General features: G+C 40.5%; 1 protein-coding gene across 2 annotated transcripts; it reads left to right on the forward strand.

The window, feature by feature from the left end:
* Window positions 1–277: 277 nt before the first annotated feature.
* On the forward strand, window positions 278–18,779 carry LOC103463103 (fibronectin type III domain-containing protein 7-like). Of its 2 annotated transcripts, none has more exons than XM_008406274.3 (14): window positions 278–722; window positions 1,579–1,594; window positions 1,685–1,945; window positions 2,745–3,005; window positions 4,160–4,420; window positions 5,150–5,413; window positions 5,966–6,220; window positions 10,361–10,618; window positions 11,897–12,166; window positions 12,927–13,181; window positions 15,386–15,646; window positions 15,745–15,774; window positions 15,865–15,905; window positions 18,363–18,779. In XM_008406274.3, exons 1-13 carry the CDS (start codon window positions 669–671, stop codon window positions 15,894–15,896), a joined length of 2,478 nt encoding a protein of 825 aa, XP_008404496.2. In that variant the 5' UTR covers window positions 278–668; the 3' UTR covers window positions 15,897–15,905; window positions 18,363–18,779. The 2 variants fall into 2 exon arrangements, with proteins under 2 accessions (XP_008404496.2, XP_008404495.2); XM_008406273.3 differs by having other exon boundaries at window positions 18,366–18,779.
* The last annotated feature ends 273 nt before the right edge of the window (window positions 18,780–19,052 follow it).

Genomic DNA, 19,052 nt, shown 5'->3' on the forward strand with positions numbered 1-19,052 from the left:
CAATAATTATTTATATTATACAGTCATATATTTATTTACATAATATAATAAGCCCAATATATTCCAATAATTCCTTATGCATAATCGTAAGCATAAGAAAATAATTGTAAGCAATTATAGAAAATAAATGTTTTCTTCAAAAAGTATGCCTAAATTATTTGCAAATCAATTTGCAACTAGCAAAGCAAATAACGTTTCACCATGCAGTGTTTTGATTTTTTTTTTTTTTTTACTTTGTTTTATAGTAAATATATAATAATGGCACTTTAAGCTGCAATGAAATCTATCTTCTTTAAACATTGTAAGTGAATACATTTCACTTATAACGTAGAGGGCTCAGACATTTCGCTGAAAAGTTACTTTCTTTCTGCAGTGTACATAAAAGTCACAACTGACGACTGTCCTTTAAACCCAGCGTAACTGAACGGGCACCCGCCGTTACTTAGCAACCCCAGCCCAGACCATCACCTAGCAACCCCTAGCAGGCGGGGCCACTGTACTTTGTTGTGATTGGACCTTTGCCTCAAAGAGGGAGGAGCTGAATCCAGACGTATTAATAAGAAGAAACACTATATTTTAAGGAACAGTTGAAGATATCAGAGAGGAATGTGGATGAATCAAAAAGAGGCATAAGGTGAAAAGGAAGAGCTTCAAGAAACAAATAAAGAATGGGCGCTATGAAGTGGCTGGTGTTTTTGGTCTTTCTGAACATATATTCACAGGTAATGTGAACCAATTTTATTAATTAGCTACAGACTCCTTTTGTTACCACTTTACAATAAGAGTTTACTTATGGATGGCTAATCAATATGTTATTTATTTATCCCTAAACTCTTTCTAAATCATTAATAATTTTTTATTTTACATTAATTAAGGGTGAGAAAGAGACAAAATATAAGTTTCTAGTCAAATAGAGAACCAAGTCTCTTAACCTATTTATTTAATCCAGAGTTGTTACACTACACCTTATAAACAGAATAAGCATTTGTGAACTTAATTTTGTAGCCTTGTCACCTTGAATTAATGCATAATAAACAGTTATTAATTATTAATTGTTTAGCAGAGTTGGGTAATAGCTAGATAGATTTACTCAATTACATTTACTTGAGTAACTTTTTGAAAAAAAATACTTTTATGTGTATTTTTACTTTTTATTTTTGCTTGAATAATTTTATTATGAAGTAAGGCTACTTTTACTTGAGTATAATGTTTGTATTCTTTACTGACTGAATGAAAAACAATTATTTTAATCAAAGATTTACCAGACACAGACACACACCTGCAGTTTTTGTTAGTTTCACAACTTTAATATTGATTTGTAAAAAAATTATTTTGCCTGATTTTGTTATTTTTTTGTTACTGATATGAATTATTATAATTTTTCTCTGTAAAATATCAAAATTATGAAAAAAAAAAAATTCAAGTAGAGCAACTCTTGAGTTTTTTCTTACTTTAATTTTTGGGTACTCTACCCACTGCTGGTGTTTATAGATTAATTAATAACATATCTATAAACTAATTATTATCCATCTATGCACAAAATATTAATGGCATTTTTTTCCTCCTATAAATTTGCAGGCTGCAGCACAATCAGGTACTGTTTGTTGTCCAATCAGGATAATAATGCATTTTTTTTTATCACAGCATTCAAACACAAAATAATGTGTGTTATTTTTCCCATCAGGCATCCAGGTGTCTGTGTTCTCCACCACATCCAAGACCGTGATTCTCAGATGGAGCAGTTATTCCGGTGCCGCTTCATACAAAGTATCTGCTGCCCTGTCAAGCTCACCCAACGATCCCATCGCTTTCGTCATGTTTGGTCCAAATACGGTGATGGGCTCCATCAGTTCCCTGTCCCAAGGTGTAGCCTACACCTTCACTGTTGAAGCATTGAGTGCAAACCAGACTGTACTGAGCTCTGCATCAACCAAAACATCCACAGGTGAGCAAAATTTAGTCAATTTTCAGCAAAGTGTGCGGAAATAATTGTTTAAAAAGTGTGAATGTGACTCAGGGAATATATCTGAAACTTACAACAAGGTTCATAACCTTCATACCCAAAAACTGAAGTCAGAGTAGCTACCATAACATATTTTTACTCAAGTAAAAGTCTGAGGAGGTGACCAGACTAATTTCTCATTATCTAAGATGAGATGATTTTATAGCAGGTCCTAAATGTTTTGATTTATAATAGCCAATGTTTTACATTAGAAAAAAAAGATTGTTTTGGAGGATTTCTGTCTGTAAAAAGATATTTCAACTGACTTATCATCAATGAGCTATTATCTGTTATTGCAAAATTCATTTTTGTAAATTTTTTTTTAACTTCCATTTGGGTTTCTAGTTTCTAAAAACAACCCAAGTGCTTAAGAAACACCCAGCCGATTTTTGATAATAAATTAAGTTTTCTTAAAATTAGCTGTTAACTGACGTTCCACTGGCTTTTTTCCGTTACCTAGCAACCCCCGCCAGCCCCGTTACCTAGCAACCAAGGCAGAGCTCATTTTGGAAAGTGATCAAAATGGGCAAATCTCATATAAGAACATAATGAACATGTTTTGTGTAGCTCGCAAACTTTTCCTAACCTATTCAAGGAAGCTTAAACACATTTGATGGAGGAATCATTAGATAAGCTACCCCAGTTAATAGTCTACAAATGTCATACTGTTTTTTATATTTTTATATTAATTTAGTAATAAAAAAAAAACACCGTCAGCTCACACTCTGCGTCTATGTTTCAGCGCCTGATATGATGGATCCCATCAGTACCGTGAAGCCAAAGGACAGCAGGACCTTAATGGTGGACTTCAACCCAAAGACGGGGGCGACCTCTTACGTCATTCGGGTTGAAAACACTAATGGCTTCTTCAGAGAGGATTCGGCCTCCTCCTCCCCGGCTGAGATCCAGAATCTCGACCCGTACACCGAGTACCAGCTCAGCGTCATGGCTGTGAACGATGCCGGCCGGAGCCAGCCATCGTCTCCTGTAGCCGCAAAAACACGTAGGACCTTCTTTACTACAGTTTTGTTATGGTTATTGTTAGAAACATGATGCAAATGAAAAGAACAATTTTAGCCTAAGGTTAGTCGAAGAGTTTGAGATGTACCAGGAAAATCCGGAGCTGTCTCCAATCGGTCCAATTTGCCCTGAAGACGTCACTTGAGCTGCCATTTTGTCATTTTACCCTGGAAATGTGTCAGCATCCCTCTGGCACCTTCTCCGATATCATCGGCAACTCTGTATCTGACCTCATTTATGAAAACACATTACACAGCTTCAACAACTTATTTGTGTTTCTACCCCAAAGGAAATCATCTTAGACTTATTTTATTGTTCTTGCACAAAGAAAGAAACTACTTTTTTGTTGTGATACTCACAACAAAAGCAAAACGACTTCAATAATAGTTTATTTTTTATTTATATCAAGATTCTTAAAACGTCCAAATTTCAAACTTCTATCTACTTGAGATGATTTGAAGAATTTCGAGGTAGAAAAGCCGGGTCAGTAGTTGGTTTTCCACTACAAATGTGCGCAAAACTTTGTTGATATTCAGCTCGTGTCATAAAAAACAAAGAGTGTCGCAGTTGTGTTGTTTCCATTAAATATCAAACGCAAGTAAATCCACATCAATAATTTTGTTCCTGTTATTGTCATTAAAAACAATGCAGTGCCATCATCTCCCTACCACTTCCTGTCGTCTTCTTTGTCTTTTCTGATAGTAGTAACATCCGAAAATGTCAAAAATATATTTGCTCCGAGGCAACATAGCGATTCTGATAAAACTTCACGTTTTTTTACTAAAGGCATTTTGGCGCTAGGATTAGGTGGCTATTCGACCGTATCAAAAATTTTTTATTTCGCGTCATCACGTGATCAACCACCGGCTGTTGCACCACCGCAACCCACGAAGAAGAAGACGACAGGAAGTAGAGGAGGATTATGACGCAGCATGTTGGTTTTTTTTAACGACTTATTGCGTGAACAAACTTATTCATGTGTGACTTTAATTGCGTTTCTTATTTAACGGAAACAACACAATTACAAAATTGCTTCGTTCTTTTCACATTAGCGGAATATTAAAGTTTTGCTAACACTTGTAATGGAAACGCAGCTAAAGTTTAAAGGCATTAATTTCAGCCATTTCTTCTCCTCAGTGTTGCCACCTCCCCAGCTCTCCACCTCCTCTCCCAGTAACGACAGCATCATTGTGACTTGGCCTCCTGTTTCTGACGCGGTCCGTTACACCGTGTTTATGTACAAGTTCGGCTCAAACACTCGGGAGAAGTACAACACGACCAACACCCAGCTGACCGTTCCTGGCCTGGATGCTGGATCCCTGTATGTCATCAGGAGTTTAGCTTGGGACCCGGAAGGCCGAGAGGGAGAGGCAAGTTTGTACGTCAACCAAACCACACGTAAGGAAACACAGAAATAGTTTTATTCTTTATGTCTTTATTACGTTAAATCCGTTTTAAATTGGGCGCTTTAACTCATCAATTAAATCACATATTTATGTCTGTTGGCATGTAAAAATGTTCTATTTACTTCAAACAATATGTTTGTCACGGTAACGATAAATTTCCCTAGCATCACCGTAAGTGATAATATTGTTGTTTTGACAATGTTATCAAGTGTTATAGTGATAATCACGTAATAATGCAAGTTCACCCTCTTAAAGATCAATGTGGCAGGTATTCTAAATATCCAAAACACAATTAAAAATAATGAATATAAAATATTTACAACTGAAGCCGTAAATAAAATGGGTTATGAAGTTCCTAAACAAAATTTCCATTCAGAAAATATCAATCAGAATGGAAATTATCAAGCTTATTTTAATTGATTAATTGCTTATTGAAACAGCCTATTTTATATTTCTTCTTTTTTTCAAATTAAAAAAATTTCAATGCACAAAAATAACCTGAGTAAATTTTAAAAATCTATTTTCAAAAGTTCATTTTATTTATAAGTATAGGAAAATAAGTTTATTTTAAAGCTTCAGGACATTTTTCTTGATAATAAAAATAGCTTTAAACAGCTTTTTTAAAGCATATCCAAACAATCAGTATCCTCCTACAAGTGGATCCCAAAGTTAGGTTTGGTTTTTGTTTTTATTTTTACAACTTGCATTGTCTTTTTACCAGGACCTCCGACTCCAACCTCTGTCAGCGTGTCAGTGGTGAGGAGTAACAGCGTGGCAAGACTCTCTGTGTCCTGGGAACTCAGCCAAGACGTTTATGGAACCATTGACTATCATGTGACAAGTGACCAGAACCTGAACTGTAACAGCACCTCCAGTTCCTGCACCCTGTCGCCGGTGGGCTGTGGAGAGGTCCACACCGTCCACGTCACGGCCTCAAACGAAGCCGGACCCAGCCCACCATCCAGCCCAGTGGTTTTTATCACCTGTGAGTAGAAACATGAAGACTGAAGATGGTTACAGATAGGTCAATAAAGGGAAATGTGCAGCTAGCAAACGTAAATCCTAGCTAAAAGCTAGCATTTATCATCATTATTGTTACTACAGACACATAGAAGGTCCATAATAAAAAGGTACAACAAAGACATACAAAAAGATAAATCAAAAACAAACATGATATTGTTCACTGTCAAAAACACATGATAATGCTAGCTGCATAAGTAGCATCTAGCATTAGCTAGCAGCTAGAATTTACTTCTGCTAGCTGCATAAGTAGTTAGCTAGTTGCTAGCATTTCCTTATGCTAGCCAGAGACGGTAGAGATAGAGCAGCAAAACCCATACTCAAGAGTAGCACTACTTCAACGTATTTTTTCTCAAGTAAAAATAAAAAGTGCCGTCCAAGAAAATACTCAAGTAAGAGATTGTAAGGAATACTTGCTAAATTTTTGTGTGTCTGTTTAAAACAAAACCGTCAGTTTTTACGTAATTTTATTTTGAGAAACAAACTGAAAAAATAAACTCATATTTTTTGTAAACAGTCCCATGTCCTCCAGAGTCTCTGACTCTCGTGGCGTCGTCAGAAGGAAACTGCACGCTGACGTGGAACACGGTACCTTACGCAGACGGCTATGAGGCCTTTGTCAAAACAGGTGATGGTGGTGAGGCAACCTGCAACTCCACCAGCAACAACTGCACATATCAGTGCCAGTGTGGCTACACCTACCTGATGTCTGTGTTGGCGTACAACCTGGCTGGCAGCAGTCCTGAAGGGACGATTCTCAACTACACTACAGGTGAGTAGCAGCGCCAATAGTTACACAATCAAACAGTAACAGAAATTAGGCTAGCAATTAGCATTTAGCTTGTTCAGGCTAAACGCAGGTTCATTTTTAAAGGTCATGTTTTCAAGATGTTATTTATTCATTATTAAATAATAGTTCCAACTAAATATTCGAAATATTTAAATAGCAAATTAAATTTTATTAAGTTAAATATTTAGCGACAAGCTAAATATTTAGTTTGTAACAAAAGTAGAATGAAGCTAACTATTTTGTTTGTAGCTAAGCAAGCAAAATATTTGGTTTGAAGTTAAATATTTAGCTTATAGATGGTTTACATACCTCTCCTTGGGCTGCCACCTTATCGTGGTGGAGGGGTTTGAGTGTCCCAATGATCCTAGGAGCTATGCTGTCTGGGGCTTTATGCCCCTGGTAGGGTCACCCAAGGCAAACAGGTCCTAGGTGAGGAACCAGACAAAGTGCAGCCCGAAGACCCCTATGATGAATACGAACTTTGGACTGCGTTTTCCCTCACCCGGACGCGGGTCACCGGGGCCCCACTCTGGAGCCAGGCCTGGAGGTGGGGCACGATGGCGAGCGCCTGGTGGCCGGGCTTTTACCCACGGAGCCCGGCCGGGCTCAGCCCGAAGAGGAGACGTGGGTCCCCCTTCCGATGGGCTCACCACCTGTCCGAGGGGCCAAAGGGGTCGGGTGCATTGTGCTATGGGCGGTAGCCAAGGGAGGGGACCCTGGCGGTCTGATCCTCGGCTGCAGAAGCTGGCTCTCGGGACGTGGAACGTCACCTCTCTGGTGGGGAAGGAGCCGGAGCTAGTGTGCGAGGCTGAGAGGTTCCGGCTAGAAATAGTCGGCCTCACCTCGACGCATGGCTCTGGTTCTGGAACCAGTCTCCTTGAGAGGGGCTGGACGTACTTCCACTCTGGAGTTGCCCACGGTGAGAGGCGCCGGGCTGGAGTGGGCATACTTGTTGCCCCCCATTTGGGCGCCTGTACGTTGGGGTTCACCCCGGTGAACGAGAGGGTGGCCTCCCTCCGCCTACGGGTGGGGGACGGGTTCTGACTGTTGTTTGTGCTTACGGGCCGAACGGCAGTTCAGATTACCCACCCTTCTTGGAGTCCTTAGAGGGGGTACTGGAGAGTGCCCCTCCTGGGGACTCCCTTGTTCTACTGGGAGACTTCAACGCTCACGTGGGCAATGACAGTGAGACCTGGAGAGGCGTGGTTGGGAGGAACGGCCCCCCCGATCTGAACCCAAGCGGTGTTCTGTTGTTGGACTTCTGTGCTCGTCACGGATTGTCCATCACGAACACCATGTTCAGGCATAAGGGCGTCCATATGTGCACTTGGCACCAGGACGCCCTAGGCCGCAGTTCGATGATTGACTTTGTCATCGTCTCATCGGATTTGCGGCCGTATGTCTTGGACACTCGGGTGAAGAGAGGTGCGGAGCTGTCCACTGACCACTACCTGGTGACGAGTTGGCTCCGGTGGTGGGGGAGGAAGCCGGTCAGACCTGGCAGGCCCAAACGTGTAGTGAGGGTCTGCTGGGAACGTCTGGCGGAGTCCCCTGTGAGACGGAGCTTCAACTCTCATCTCCGGCAGAACTTCGAACACGTTCCGGGGGAGGTGGGGGACATTGAGTCTGAGTGGACCATGTTCCGTACCTCCATTGCCGAGGCGGCCTATCGGAGCTGCGGCCGCAAGGTCGTTGGTGCCTGTCGTGGCGGCAACCCTCGAACCCGTTGGTGGACACCTTCGGTGAGGGATGCTGTCAAGCTGAAGAAGGAGTCCTACCGGGCCTTTTTGGCCTGTGGGACTCCAGAAGCAGCTGATAGGTACCGGCGGGCGAAACGGCATGCGGCTCGGGTTGTCGCTGAGGCAAAAACTCGGGCGTGGGAGGAGTTTGGAGAGGCCATGGAGACAGACTTCCGTACGGCTTCGAGGCGATTCTGGTCCACCATCCGGCGTCTCAGGAGGGGGAAGCAGTGCAGCACCAACACTGTTTATAGTGGGGATGGTGCGCTGCTGACCTCAACTCGGGACGTTGTGGGCCGGTGGGTGGAATACTTCGAAGACCTCCTCAATCCCACCAACATGCCTTCTGTTGAGGAAGCTGAGCATGGGGACTCTGGGCTGGGCTCTCCAATCTCTGGGGACGAGGTCGCCGAGGTGGTCAAAAAGCTCCTCGGTGGCAGGGCCCCGGGGGTGGATGAGATCCGCCCGGAGTTCCTTAAGGCTCTGGATGTTGCGGGGTTGTGTTGGCTAACGCGACTCTGCAATATCGCATGGACATCGGGGGCAGTTCCCCTGGACTGGCAGACTGGGGTGGTGGTCCCCCTGTTTAAAAAGGGGGACCGGAGGGTGTGCTCCAATTACAGGGGGATCACACTCTTAAGCCTCCCTGGTAAGGTCTATTCAGGGGTCCTGGAGAGGAGGGTCCGTCGGATAGTCGAACCTCGGATTCAGGAAGAGCAGTGTGGTTTTCGTCCTGGTCGTGGAACACTGGACCAGCTCTACACCCTCAGCAGGGTCCTGGAGGGTGCATGGGAGTTCGCCCAACCAGTCTACATGTGTTTTGTGGACTTGGAGAAGGCGTTCGACCGTGTCCCTCGGGGGCCCTGTGGGGGGTACTCCGGGAGTATGGGGTACCGGGCCCTTTGATACGGGCTGTCAGGTCCCTGTATGACCGGTGTCAGAGTCTGGTCCGCATTGCCGGCAGTAAGTCGGACTCGTTTCCGGTGGGAGTTGGACTCCGCCAAGGCTGCCCTTTGTCACCGATTCTGTTCATTACTTTTATGGACAGAATTTCTAGGCGCAGCCGAGGTGTTGAGGGGATCCGTTTTGGTGGCCTTAGGATCGCATCTCTGCTTTTTGCGGATGATGTGGTCCTGTTGGCTTCATCGGAACGTGATCTGCAGCTCTCACTGGAGCGGTTCGCAGCCGAGTGTGAAGCGGCCGGGATGAGGCTCAGTGCCTCCAAATCCGAGGCCATGGTCTTGAGCCGGAAAAGGGTAGAGTGCCTTCTCCGGGTCAGGGGGATCGTCCTGCCTCAAGTGGAGGAGTTTAAGTATCTGGGGATCTTGTTCACGAATGAGGGAAGAAGGGAACGGGAGATCGACAGGCGGATTGGGGCAGCGTCTACCGTGAAGCGGGCGCTGTACCGGTCCGTCGTGGTGAAGAGAGAGCTGAGCCAAAAAGCGAAGCTCTCGATTTACCGGTCGATCTACGTTCCCACCCTCATCTATGGTCATGAGCTTTGGGTCATGACCGAAAGAACGAGATCACGGGTACAAGCGGCCGAAATGGGTTTCCTCCGCAGGGTGGCTGGGCTCTCCCTTAGAGAGAGAAGCTCGGTCATCCGGGAGGGACTCAGAGTAGAGCCGCTGCTCCTCCACGTCGAGAGGAGCCAGTTGAGGCTCGGGCATCTGGTAAGGATGCCTCCTGGACGCCTCCCTGGTGAGGTGTTCCGGGCACGTCCCACCGGGAGGAGGCCTCGGGGAAGACCCAGGACACGCTGGAGGGATTACGTCTCTCGGCTGGCCTGGGAACGCCTTGGGATTCCCCCGGAGGAGCTGGAAGAAGTGGCTGGGGAGAGGGAAGTCTGGGCCTCCCTTCTGAAGCTGCTGCCCCCGCGACCCGACCCCGGATAAGCGGAAGAAAATGGATGGATGGATGGATGGTTTACATAATTAGTTTTAAGCTAAATATTTGGCTTGCTAATTAAATTTAGTTAGCTATTTAGTTTACAAACTAAATATTTAATTTGGAGCTAAATATTCAGCTTGTTAACTAAATATTTAGTTTCTGAACTAAATATTTTGTCTATAAACTAAATGTCTAGTTTATATATTAAATATTTAGTTTGGAGCTAATAATTTGCTTTCTAATTCCATTTAAGTTAGCTAACTTAATATTTGGTTTAGAAACTAAATATTAAGTTGTAATTTAGCTTGCTAATAAAATATTTAATTTGAAATTCTTAACTTACAAATGAATTAATAAAATGGTTAAAACATAACTTCAATAAATGAACCCACATTTTTTTCTGTCTGGCTAATATTGTTGTTAGTTTTTTGACATTGTGCGTCTAAATGACATCATGTATTCATGTTTAGAATCGTTAATCTGTGTGCTTCAGCCCCCTGCTGTCCAGAAAGCGTCTCTGTCTCTGCTGTGAGCGCCGACACGCTGGAGATCACCTGGACCGCGTCGCGGGGAGCAGAGCTGTACCAGACCCGGGCGGCCGACAACTCGGAGGTCGTCCTCTGTAACGACACGGCTCCGGTGTGCGCCCTCTCCGACCTCAGCTGCGACAGCTCCTACACCGTATCGATAACGCCTTGTAGTGAAATCAGCGGGTGCAACCATGCCTGTAAATCCCACACCAAAGACACAGGTAAGGTCTTACCTGCTGCTTTTCATAATAACGTTTTGCTTGTCTTACTTTTGCTTTCCGTTTACAGCCAAATGCTTATCTGACAATTTCTTTTATTTCCTGAAAAATCCTAATTGTATTTATGCCATTTGGAGACTTCTAGAAATTGTTTTTAAGACTCTAGAAAATGTGTCAAACCTAAAACCGGCTCACTATAGCTTCTTATGAGGCCTTCAAGGTAACAGTTAAGTGCTTAGATATTATTTAATCAGTCACAGCGAAGCAGTTTTTATCACTGCCGAATTACATCAATCAGTCCCTCCAGTTTTTCAGTTAGTTAGCAAGCTAAATATTTAGTTTGAAGCAAAATATTTAGCCCCTTAACTTAAATATTTAATGTATTAAATATCTAGTATGCTTCAGTTAAATGTTTTGCTAACTAAATATTAAACTTGGAGCTAAATATTTGGCTTGCTAACTTATTTAATACACTAAATATTTATATTAGCCTGTTTAAATGAAATATTTAACAAAATATTTAGTTTTGAGCTAAATATTTGACTAGCTAACTAAATATTTAGTTTGAAGCTAAATACTTAACTCTATGCTAAATATTTACCAAGCTAAATTTTTTACCAATTTATATATTCATATTTAGCCACTAAATATAAATAAATAAAATTAAATACCTATTAAATACCTATGCAAACTAAATATTTAGTTATGAGCTAAATATTTGTCTTGCTAAATAATGGTTTAGTTTGAAGTTGTGTGTTTAGCTTATAGCTACATATTTAGCAAGCTAACTTGAATATTTATCTAAATATTTGACACAATCGCAAAAATTCACACAAAGTTAACAGATGTTTTCATTTTTTTTGTGCTAATTTATTTGAGTTCATTGTAAATTTTTCTCAAAAATATTGAGTTAGTCATGTTAACTCCCACCTGCAGGTGGCAGTGTTTTAGTTTTTGTGCCTCAGTCTGACTTGATATGTGGAAAGTTACAAAAAGTCACATTTACCTTCATACATAAGAGCAAATATAGCAAAATTCCTTGCAAATCTTTCTAAATTAGCACCAGCAAATCTGTTATTTTGATTGCAAATAATCACAAAAACCATTTTGAAATCCTGTCTGGAATGATCAATGTGAAAAATGTTCAGTGTTATTTAATTTTAAGAACTTAGAGAAGAATTTGTTTTTTTATCACTATAATCTGGCACAACAACAACAAGATAAAAATACTTTTGCATCTTTTTGTTTGTGTGTTTCTCCGTTTCCTCTCTTCCCCTCCAGCTCCCTGCATGCCTACAGACCTGGTTCTGGATCCAAAGAACTCCTCCGTTGTCAGCGTCAGCTGGAAACCAAACAACAGGGCTGCGAATTACACCGTGAGCGCAGAGAGTCACGGTGAATACGTGCAAAACGGCGGACGAACCTGCACCACCAGCGGAAACGGCTGCGACATCACCCAACTCCCCTGCGGCTCGAGCTACGAGTTCAGCGTCACGGCAACCGGCGGCGCTGGGCGGAGCTTACCCAGCTTCTCCACCTTCCTGGAGACAGGTGAGAAGATGAGGAAAAGGCCTGGAAAAGCTGGTTTTGTTGGTGATTTAACCATTTCGTGCGAATCCAACGTTTCAAAAATGCTCACCAGGTTCTGTTTTGAAAGGCACTGTCTGGTTTTTATAAAATGTAACACTAAATATCTTTATACATAATACTACCAGGAAATTGTCATATCCAGAAGGAAAATAATTTCTGCACATTTGAAACATCTTAACGAGCAAGGTGTTAATAGTTTTGGGTTTTTCATTATATTTTTGTTTTATTCCATTGTGACTTTTTGTTTGTCTAATTCAGTTAATTGTAGTTTATAGAGAGTATTTGCCAGTTTTATTAGTTAAATATTGTTCAGTTTTAGTTTGTTTTTATCAGTTGTAGTAAACTAAGACAAAATTAAATTACAAATATTTTTAAGCAAGAAATAAGATGCTTGTTTTAGGTAAATCATTTATGAAAAAGTCCCATTTCCACTGGCAGATAACTTAACTTGTAACCAAACATTTTTCCCATAAAATAAGTGAAATAATCTGCCAGTGGATCCGTTACGTTTTCATCAATATAAAGGAATTATTGCTTAAAATAAGTAAATAAGCTCTTGTGTTGCTTGTAAGTTAGTTTTGTCTTATTTCAAGTGAACTAGAAACTAAACCTGAAACAAACATCATAAATGTCATCGATGCAATAATAATTTAAAGTTTTTAAATAAAAACATGGTTTTTCTTTTCTAACTAACTGGATATATGTGCTGCCTGTGCTGCAGACCCCTGCTGCCCGGTGAACCTGACCGTGGCCCAGGTGACTCAGGCCATGTCCAACGTGTCGTGGTCTCACGCCAAGGCGGCGCAGTCCTTCGTCGCGTCCCTGACGTCGCCGCGCGGCCACGCCCGCTGCCACACCCAGGACTCCCACTGCCTCATGGGATGCATCACCTGCGGGACGAACTACACCGTTACCGTGGAGACGTTCAGCGTCACAGGACGGGCGACCAACTGCACCTATCGGGGATTCTCCTCCAGTAGGTGGCCGTTTCCACGGCGACAGATTGGCAGGCAACACAGAAAGTCTTCAGATCCAAACAGGAATTTATTATTCATCACTAAAGATGTTATAATTGTAACTCTGCTACATTATTTACACACAAAAAACTCGTAAAATTGAGAATGTGCAGCTTAAAGTGTTATTTTATATTAAATTGAACTATTTTTGGATTGAATTAATGTCCGTCTCTTGGGTTTTAATCAAACTAAATGTATGAAACATTATTCATTGTTTTAAAAAAGCAGTTTATGTAAAAACATGCATGAAACGTGACGTAAGATTCTGATTTGTTCTTTTTTCAGACAGTTTATGATCATTTCTGTTGTTTGGCTTTTGAACAGATATTTCCTCTGTGCAGCTGGAAAGATTGTTACTCTAACATTTTTACTTTTAGATTTGGATCAGAATTTACAATGTTTTATTCTACACCAATGAGAATATTTAAATCAGAGTTTGATATTCTTGCCAAAAATCTCCATATTATTGAGTCCCAAAGTACGCAAAAGCTGTACTCCAGTAAAAATAAAATGTAAACATTCAAGAAATTACTCAAGTAAGAGTAAAAAAGTATTTGGTAAAATGTCTACTCAAATACTGAATAACTGATTAAATTATCAATCGTTCCGTATTTAAAGATTACATAAAGAGACAGACCAAATTAACCCTCCTGTTATGTTGCGGGTCAAATTGACCCGTTTCAAAGTTTAAAAATATTTTAAAAATAGTTGCAAATATTTTTATTGCATGAAACTTTTTCTATTTGTCTTAATAGGTGAACTCTACATATAAATTGAACATTTATTCATTTTACACATTTGCAGCCCCCCCTGCGTATACTTGTTACATCGATACTGTTCGGGTCAATTTGACCCGGCAGTCAAGTTAAAGTGCAAAAAAAGATTAAAAATGTCCAATTCTGTTTGTTTCCTTACAGCTATGAACCTTATTTCACCACACACACACAAACACAACACAACACACCACACACACACACATACACACGCAGACACACACAAACCCACTTTCTCCCTACTCTCTTTACTTCACAATGAACTGCGAGAAAGCAGGTGTTCATACAACTTTTGACGGGAACCTATTCTGTTCCCGTGGGAAAACTCCACCCACACTGAGTGACACTCAGTAGAAGTGGAGGAAAACATAAATACTCTCTGCATGACTCATTTATCTTGATTTTAATTGGCGGGTCAATTTGACCCGGAACAGTATGTGTGTCTCAAATTCAATTATAAAGATCACCCTTTGAAAAAAAAATTTAATGTAATATAAAAATTTTTTACCAAAGATCACTTTCAAGGAAATTATTGTTTTTTTGTGTCTAGGTTTTTTTCAGTGGACATAAAAAATGTAAATCCCATTTTTTATGTCCAAATGAGTAATTGAGTAAGTTGTCGTCATTAATCCTTAATTTCTGAGAAATAAAAAACATAATTGCACAAATTTTGATTGAGATGGTTAGTATTAGAGTTAATAATCAGATAAAGAAATGTTTTGGAGGAATTTTTTGGTTCCTGACACTATTGCATGATAAAACTCTCCCCGGGTCAAACTGACCCACGAACATTATTGCTATACCTCAGAAACGAACATAACAGGAGGGTTAAAAAGCTAAGTGGAGATTTTTGGTATTTCAAGGACGAAAATGACAATAATTCATTTAAGCAACAACAAAACTAGGCTAAAGAAAATTTTCCCAAATCAGTTTCTTTCAATAAGAAATTATAAGACTTTAATAAAAACGGCAGGTGTGTGTCTGTGGTGGTTTTGGCTAAAACATGTTTGTTTTTCATTCAGTGGGATGAAAATCCAGAAATTTTACTCAAGAGTACAAATACTTCACAATAAAATTACCCAAGTAAAAGTAGAAATACTCCTAAAAGTACTTCTTTCTGTAAATGTAACTGAGTAAAATGTAGCTACTATTCTGCGGGCACTGCACCGTTACCTAGCAACCCCGGCCAAGCCCAGCCCCGTTACCTAGCAACCAGGCAGAGCTCGTTCTGGAAGGAGCTCAAAATAGGCAGAAGTGAACAGAATGATTTTGTGTGCAAATGTAATGAGCATGTTTTGTACAGAGGATGAACCTGCCCTGTTCAAGGGAGCAGAAAAGATCACGGTTAATAAAACAAATCATGTTTTTCAGTCAGAGTTCGTCTCTTTCAGGCCCCTGCTGCCCGTCCGGCATCAAGCTCTACACGTTGGCCAGTAACTCTCTGCGGGTCTACTGGCGCAGCACAGCCAGCAGCCGCAGCACCGCGGTGGAGATGCTGGGCAGCAGCGGCAACTACACCTGCACCGCCTCGCCTGGGGAGAACAGCTGCGACGTGGAAAACATCCAGTGTGGAGACGTTTATCGGCTGGTCGCGGCGCCGCTCACAGCAGGGGGCAGCAGAGTCCCGTTCTGCCCCCACAGACTCTACTCGGGTACAACCGCCTGCGTGAAACTCCACTGAAGTCATTTACGTAGCTTTCAGTGTGAATGCAGCACAGAGGAGTGAATATTTCCGTTTCTGTCTTTGTAGTCACTTGTTTGGGAAGCAACATCGGCACAGGTGAGTTTTTAAAACGTTTAAATCGCATTCTGAAAAATATAAATAAAAAATATAAAGTGTCTATAATCACTTCCATTTCTTTGCCTCCAGTGATTTACAGAGGAAAAAGAAGCGTCGACTGATTAACTCTGGTAAGTTTCAGGTTCTGTTTAAGAGCAGTTGGCATAACGTCACTGAATTAAACTAAAATCCAATCAATAACCATCCATTTTCTTACATCCTTGTCCCTCAGTGGGGTCAGGAGGTGCTGGTGCCTCTCCAGCTAACGTTCTGGGCGAGAGGCGGGGTCACCTGGACAGGTCGCCAGGCTGTTGCAGGCAACACAGAGACACACAACCATGCACACACACACTCACACCTAGGGGCAATTTGGAGAGGCCAATAAACCTGACAGTCATGTTTTTGGACTGTGGGAGGAAACCGGAGTACCTGGAGAAAACCCACCATGCACAGGGAGAACATGGAGACTCCATGCAGAAAGACCGGGGCCGGGAATCGAACCCAGAACCTTCTTGCTGCAAGGCAACAGCTCTACCAACTGCGCCACTGTGCAGCCCTATCAATGATCAATTCAGTTATTTAAATATTCTCCATTCATACAAATGATGACAAAAACAATCATCTAAGGTTCTGGTGAATCAGCAGTATAAAGTCGAGCAGGGGTGTCCAAAATGTGGCTCGGGGGCCATGTGTGGCCCACGTACTGTTTTTCTGTGGCCCACAACTTCAAGATACTAAATTTACCCCTTTTTTTCTTAGAAAATATTTATCCAGCAGGGTTTGATGCATTTATTAAACTTGGCTGTCTATTTTTCAATAAAAGCGACCTAATTCTTGTTTTTTATTTCTCAGAATTGACCAAAAATGTTTTATTACTTCTAGTTTACTTTATTGAGATTAGCTTAACAAAGAAAATTTAAAACTAAAGCAAGCAAAAGAAGAACAGTAGCAAAGTATATTTACACATTCAAAAGAGGAATTAGAAATATAAACTTATTTTTATACATATCAATTTTAATAGGGGGAACCTTCAAAACCGTTTTTAACATTTTGAATCTACAATTTAAATCCATTTAAAAAAATACAATTTCTCATTTAAGTAACGTCAGTAATTAAATTAGAAAAAAAATCAGTATTTTGTTTCTTTTATTAATTTTTTAGTCATTTTAACTTGAAAGTTTGGACACCCCGGAAATAAAGTCAAACTAAGCTGCTGCTTTGTCTTCCCGCCAGCAGGTGGCGCCAAACGCGCTTCATTTCTAATTGCAGAGTTGTGAAAACTTCCTGTGTCTCTGTGTTGCCCTGCGACAAACTGGAGATGGGAACCAGCACCACCAGGGTGTAAAGAGGATGGATGGATGGATGGATGGATGGATGGATGGATGGATGGATGGATGGATGGATGGATGGATGGATGGATGGATGGATGGATGGATGGATGGATGGATGGATGGATGGATGGATGGATGGATGGATGGAAACTTCAAACTTGTAAATAGATTTAGCGAGAAATACATTCAATTTAATTCAAAGGATGTAATTATCAAATTTTAATGATTTTTAAATTTTATAAGATGTATTTATTTAGGATTTAAATTATGACAGATTCAGATTTAATACAATCAGTTTTCTGACTAAAATTATTATTTATGAAAATACAATTTGTAGAAAATGTGAATATTACATAAAACATTTTTAAATAAATCTTTAGACTTGGATTCTGTGGGAATTTCATATCCTAAAATAAAACAAAGATTTTATCTGTTTTTCCTCTTTTTGTCTTATGTAATAATCTACTTTTCTGAGAAACTGAATGTTGTATTGTCACTAACTATATGTGCTATAATTGTCAAAATTAAAATAAATACTTTTTAAACATATGTGCGTATTTTTAAATAAATTAATAAATATGTTAAAGATTGGGGCTGCACAGTGGTGCAGTTGGTAGAGCTGTTGCCTTGCAGCACGAAGGTTCTGGGTTCAATTCCCGGCCCCGGTCTTTCTGCATGGAGTCTCCATGTTCTCCCTGTGCATGGTGGGTTTCCTCCAGGTACTCCGGTTTCCTCCCACAGTCCAAAAACATGACTGTCAGGTTAATTGGTCTGTCTAAATTGCCCCTAGGTGTGTGTGTGTGTGTGCATGGTTGTGTGTCCTGTGCGTCTCTGTGTTGCCCTGCGACAGACTGGTGACCTGTCCAGGGTGACCCCGCCTCTCGCCCAGAACATTAGCTGGAGAGGAACCAGCACCTCCTGACCCCACTGAGGGACAAGGGTGAAAGAAGATGGATGGATGTTAAAGATTAAGCAAAATTTGTTTCCCGACATCAATTAAAATGTTGTTTTGTTAGTAATCTGGTAAAGTGGTGTAAGATTTAAAAAGATATAAAATTATAAAAAATATATATTTTTGTGTGTATTTTATTGTGGATCCTGATGGCACAATTGAGCTTCCTTAATTCTGAAGATTTACTTCTTATTTTTAAATGACATGGACTAATTTTTGGCTAGAAATAAACAAACTATGTATTTTCTCTGCAAAAAATGTGAAACTTTTCTTCACTTCTGAGCAACTTTTGTTTTATTTCTCAGCAGACTCGAGTTTCTGGTGGAGATCAACGCACCTTTCTCCTGGATGATCTCTTCTTTTTCAACAGGCGTGACGTTTTTATCACGATTCAACACAAAGAAATGACTCATGTTTAGTTGTTTACAATGTAACATAGAAACTTAATGGCCAAATAAAACAACCAGCAAAAATCAAACCGAAATAAATCAAGTTGATTAAAATATTTTCAATAATGAATGTTTATATTTTTTTGTAAATGTGTTTTTTTTTTTAGTCGCCTCAGCCCAAGCAGGAAGCCTCCTGGCGTTGAAGCAGCAGATACAGATTTTTGACATCCAGTCATTTTTCAGTGCGCTGTTTCAGACTGTTAGGATGAATTCATGTTTTAAATGTGAAAAACTGAAATATCTTTCAGTTATTAAACATATAATCAGCATCGATTATGTCTCCTGTTGTCTGTTTTGTAATTTAAATATACACTTTGTTTTAAAATAGAATTCAGCTAAAATAAAACATACATACACTGAAAACACACAAAATATTAAGTGATTTCTGTTTAGTTTTTAGTGTAAATATCTTAGTTCACTTGAAATAAGACAACTCACTTATAAGTAACTTTTCAGCAAGACGAATAAAAGCTTGTATTAAGTTAATTTAATATTGAAGAAAAATTACTAATTTCATTGGCAGATTATTTTACTTATAAAAATAAA

Source organism: Poecilia reticulata, chromosome 4, assembly GCF_904066995.2.
Source record: "Poecilia reticulata chromosome 4, P_reticulata-male-v2, whole genome shotgun sequence".
Lineage (NCBI taxonomy): Eukaryota > Metazoa > Chordata > Actinopteri > Cyprinodontiformes > Poeciliidae > Poecilia > Poecilia reticulata.

What these genes read in the sequence shown, in the direction of transcription:
- LOC103463103 (XM_008406274.3), top strand. Translation starts at nt 669, where the DNA reads ATGGGCGCTATGAAGTGGCTGGTGTTTTTGGTCTTTCTGAACATATAT. An exon ending in TCCTGTAGCCGCAAAAACAC is followed by an intron (nt 3,006 to 4,159) that starts GTAGGACCTTCT and finishes TCTTCTCCTCAG; the next exon opens with TGTTGCCACCTCCCCAGCTC. An exon ending in CTATCGGGGATTCTCCTCCA is followed by an intron (nt 13,182 to 15,385) that starts GTAGGTGGCCGT and finishes CGTCTCTTTCAG; the next exon opens with GCCCCTGCTGCCCGTCCGGC.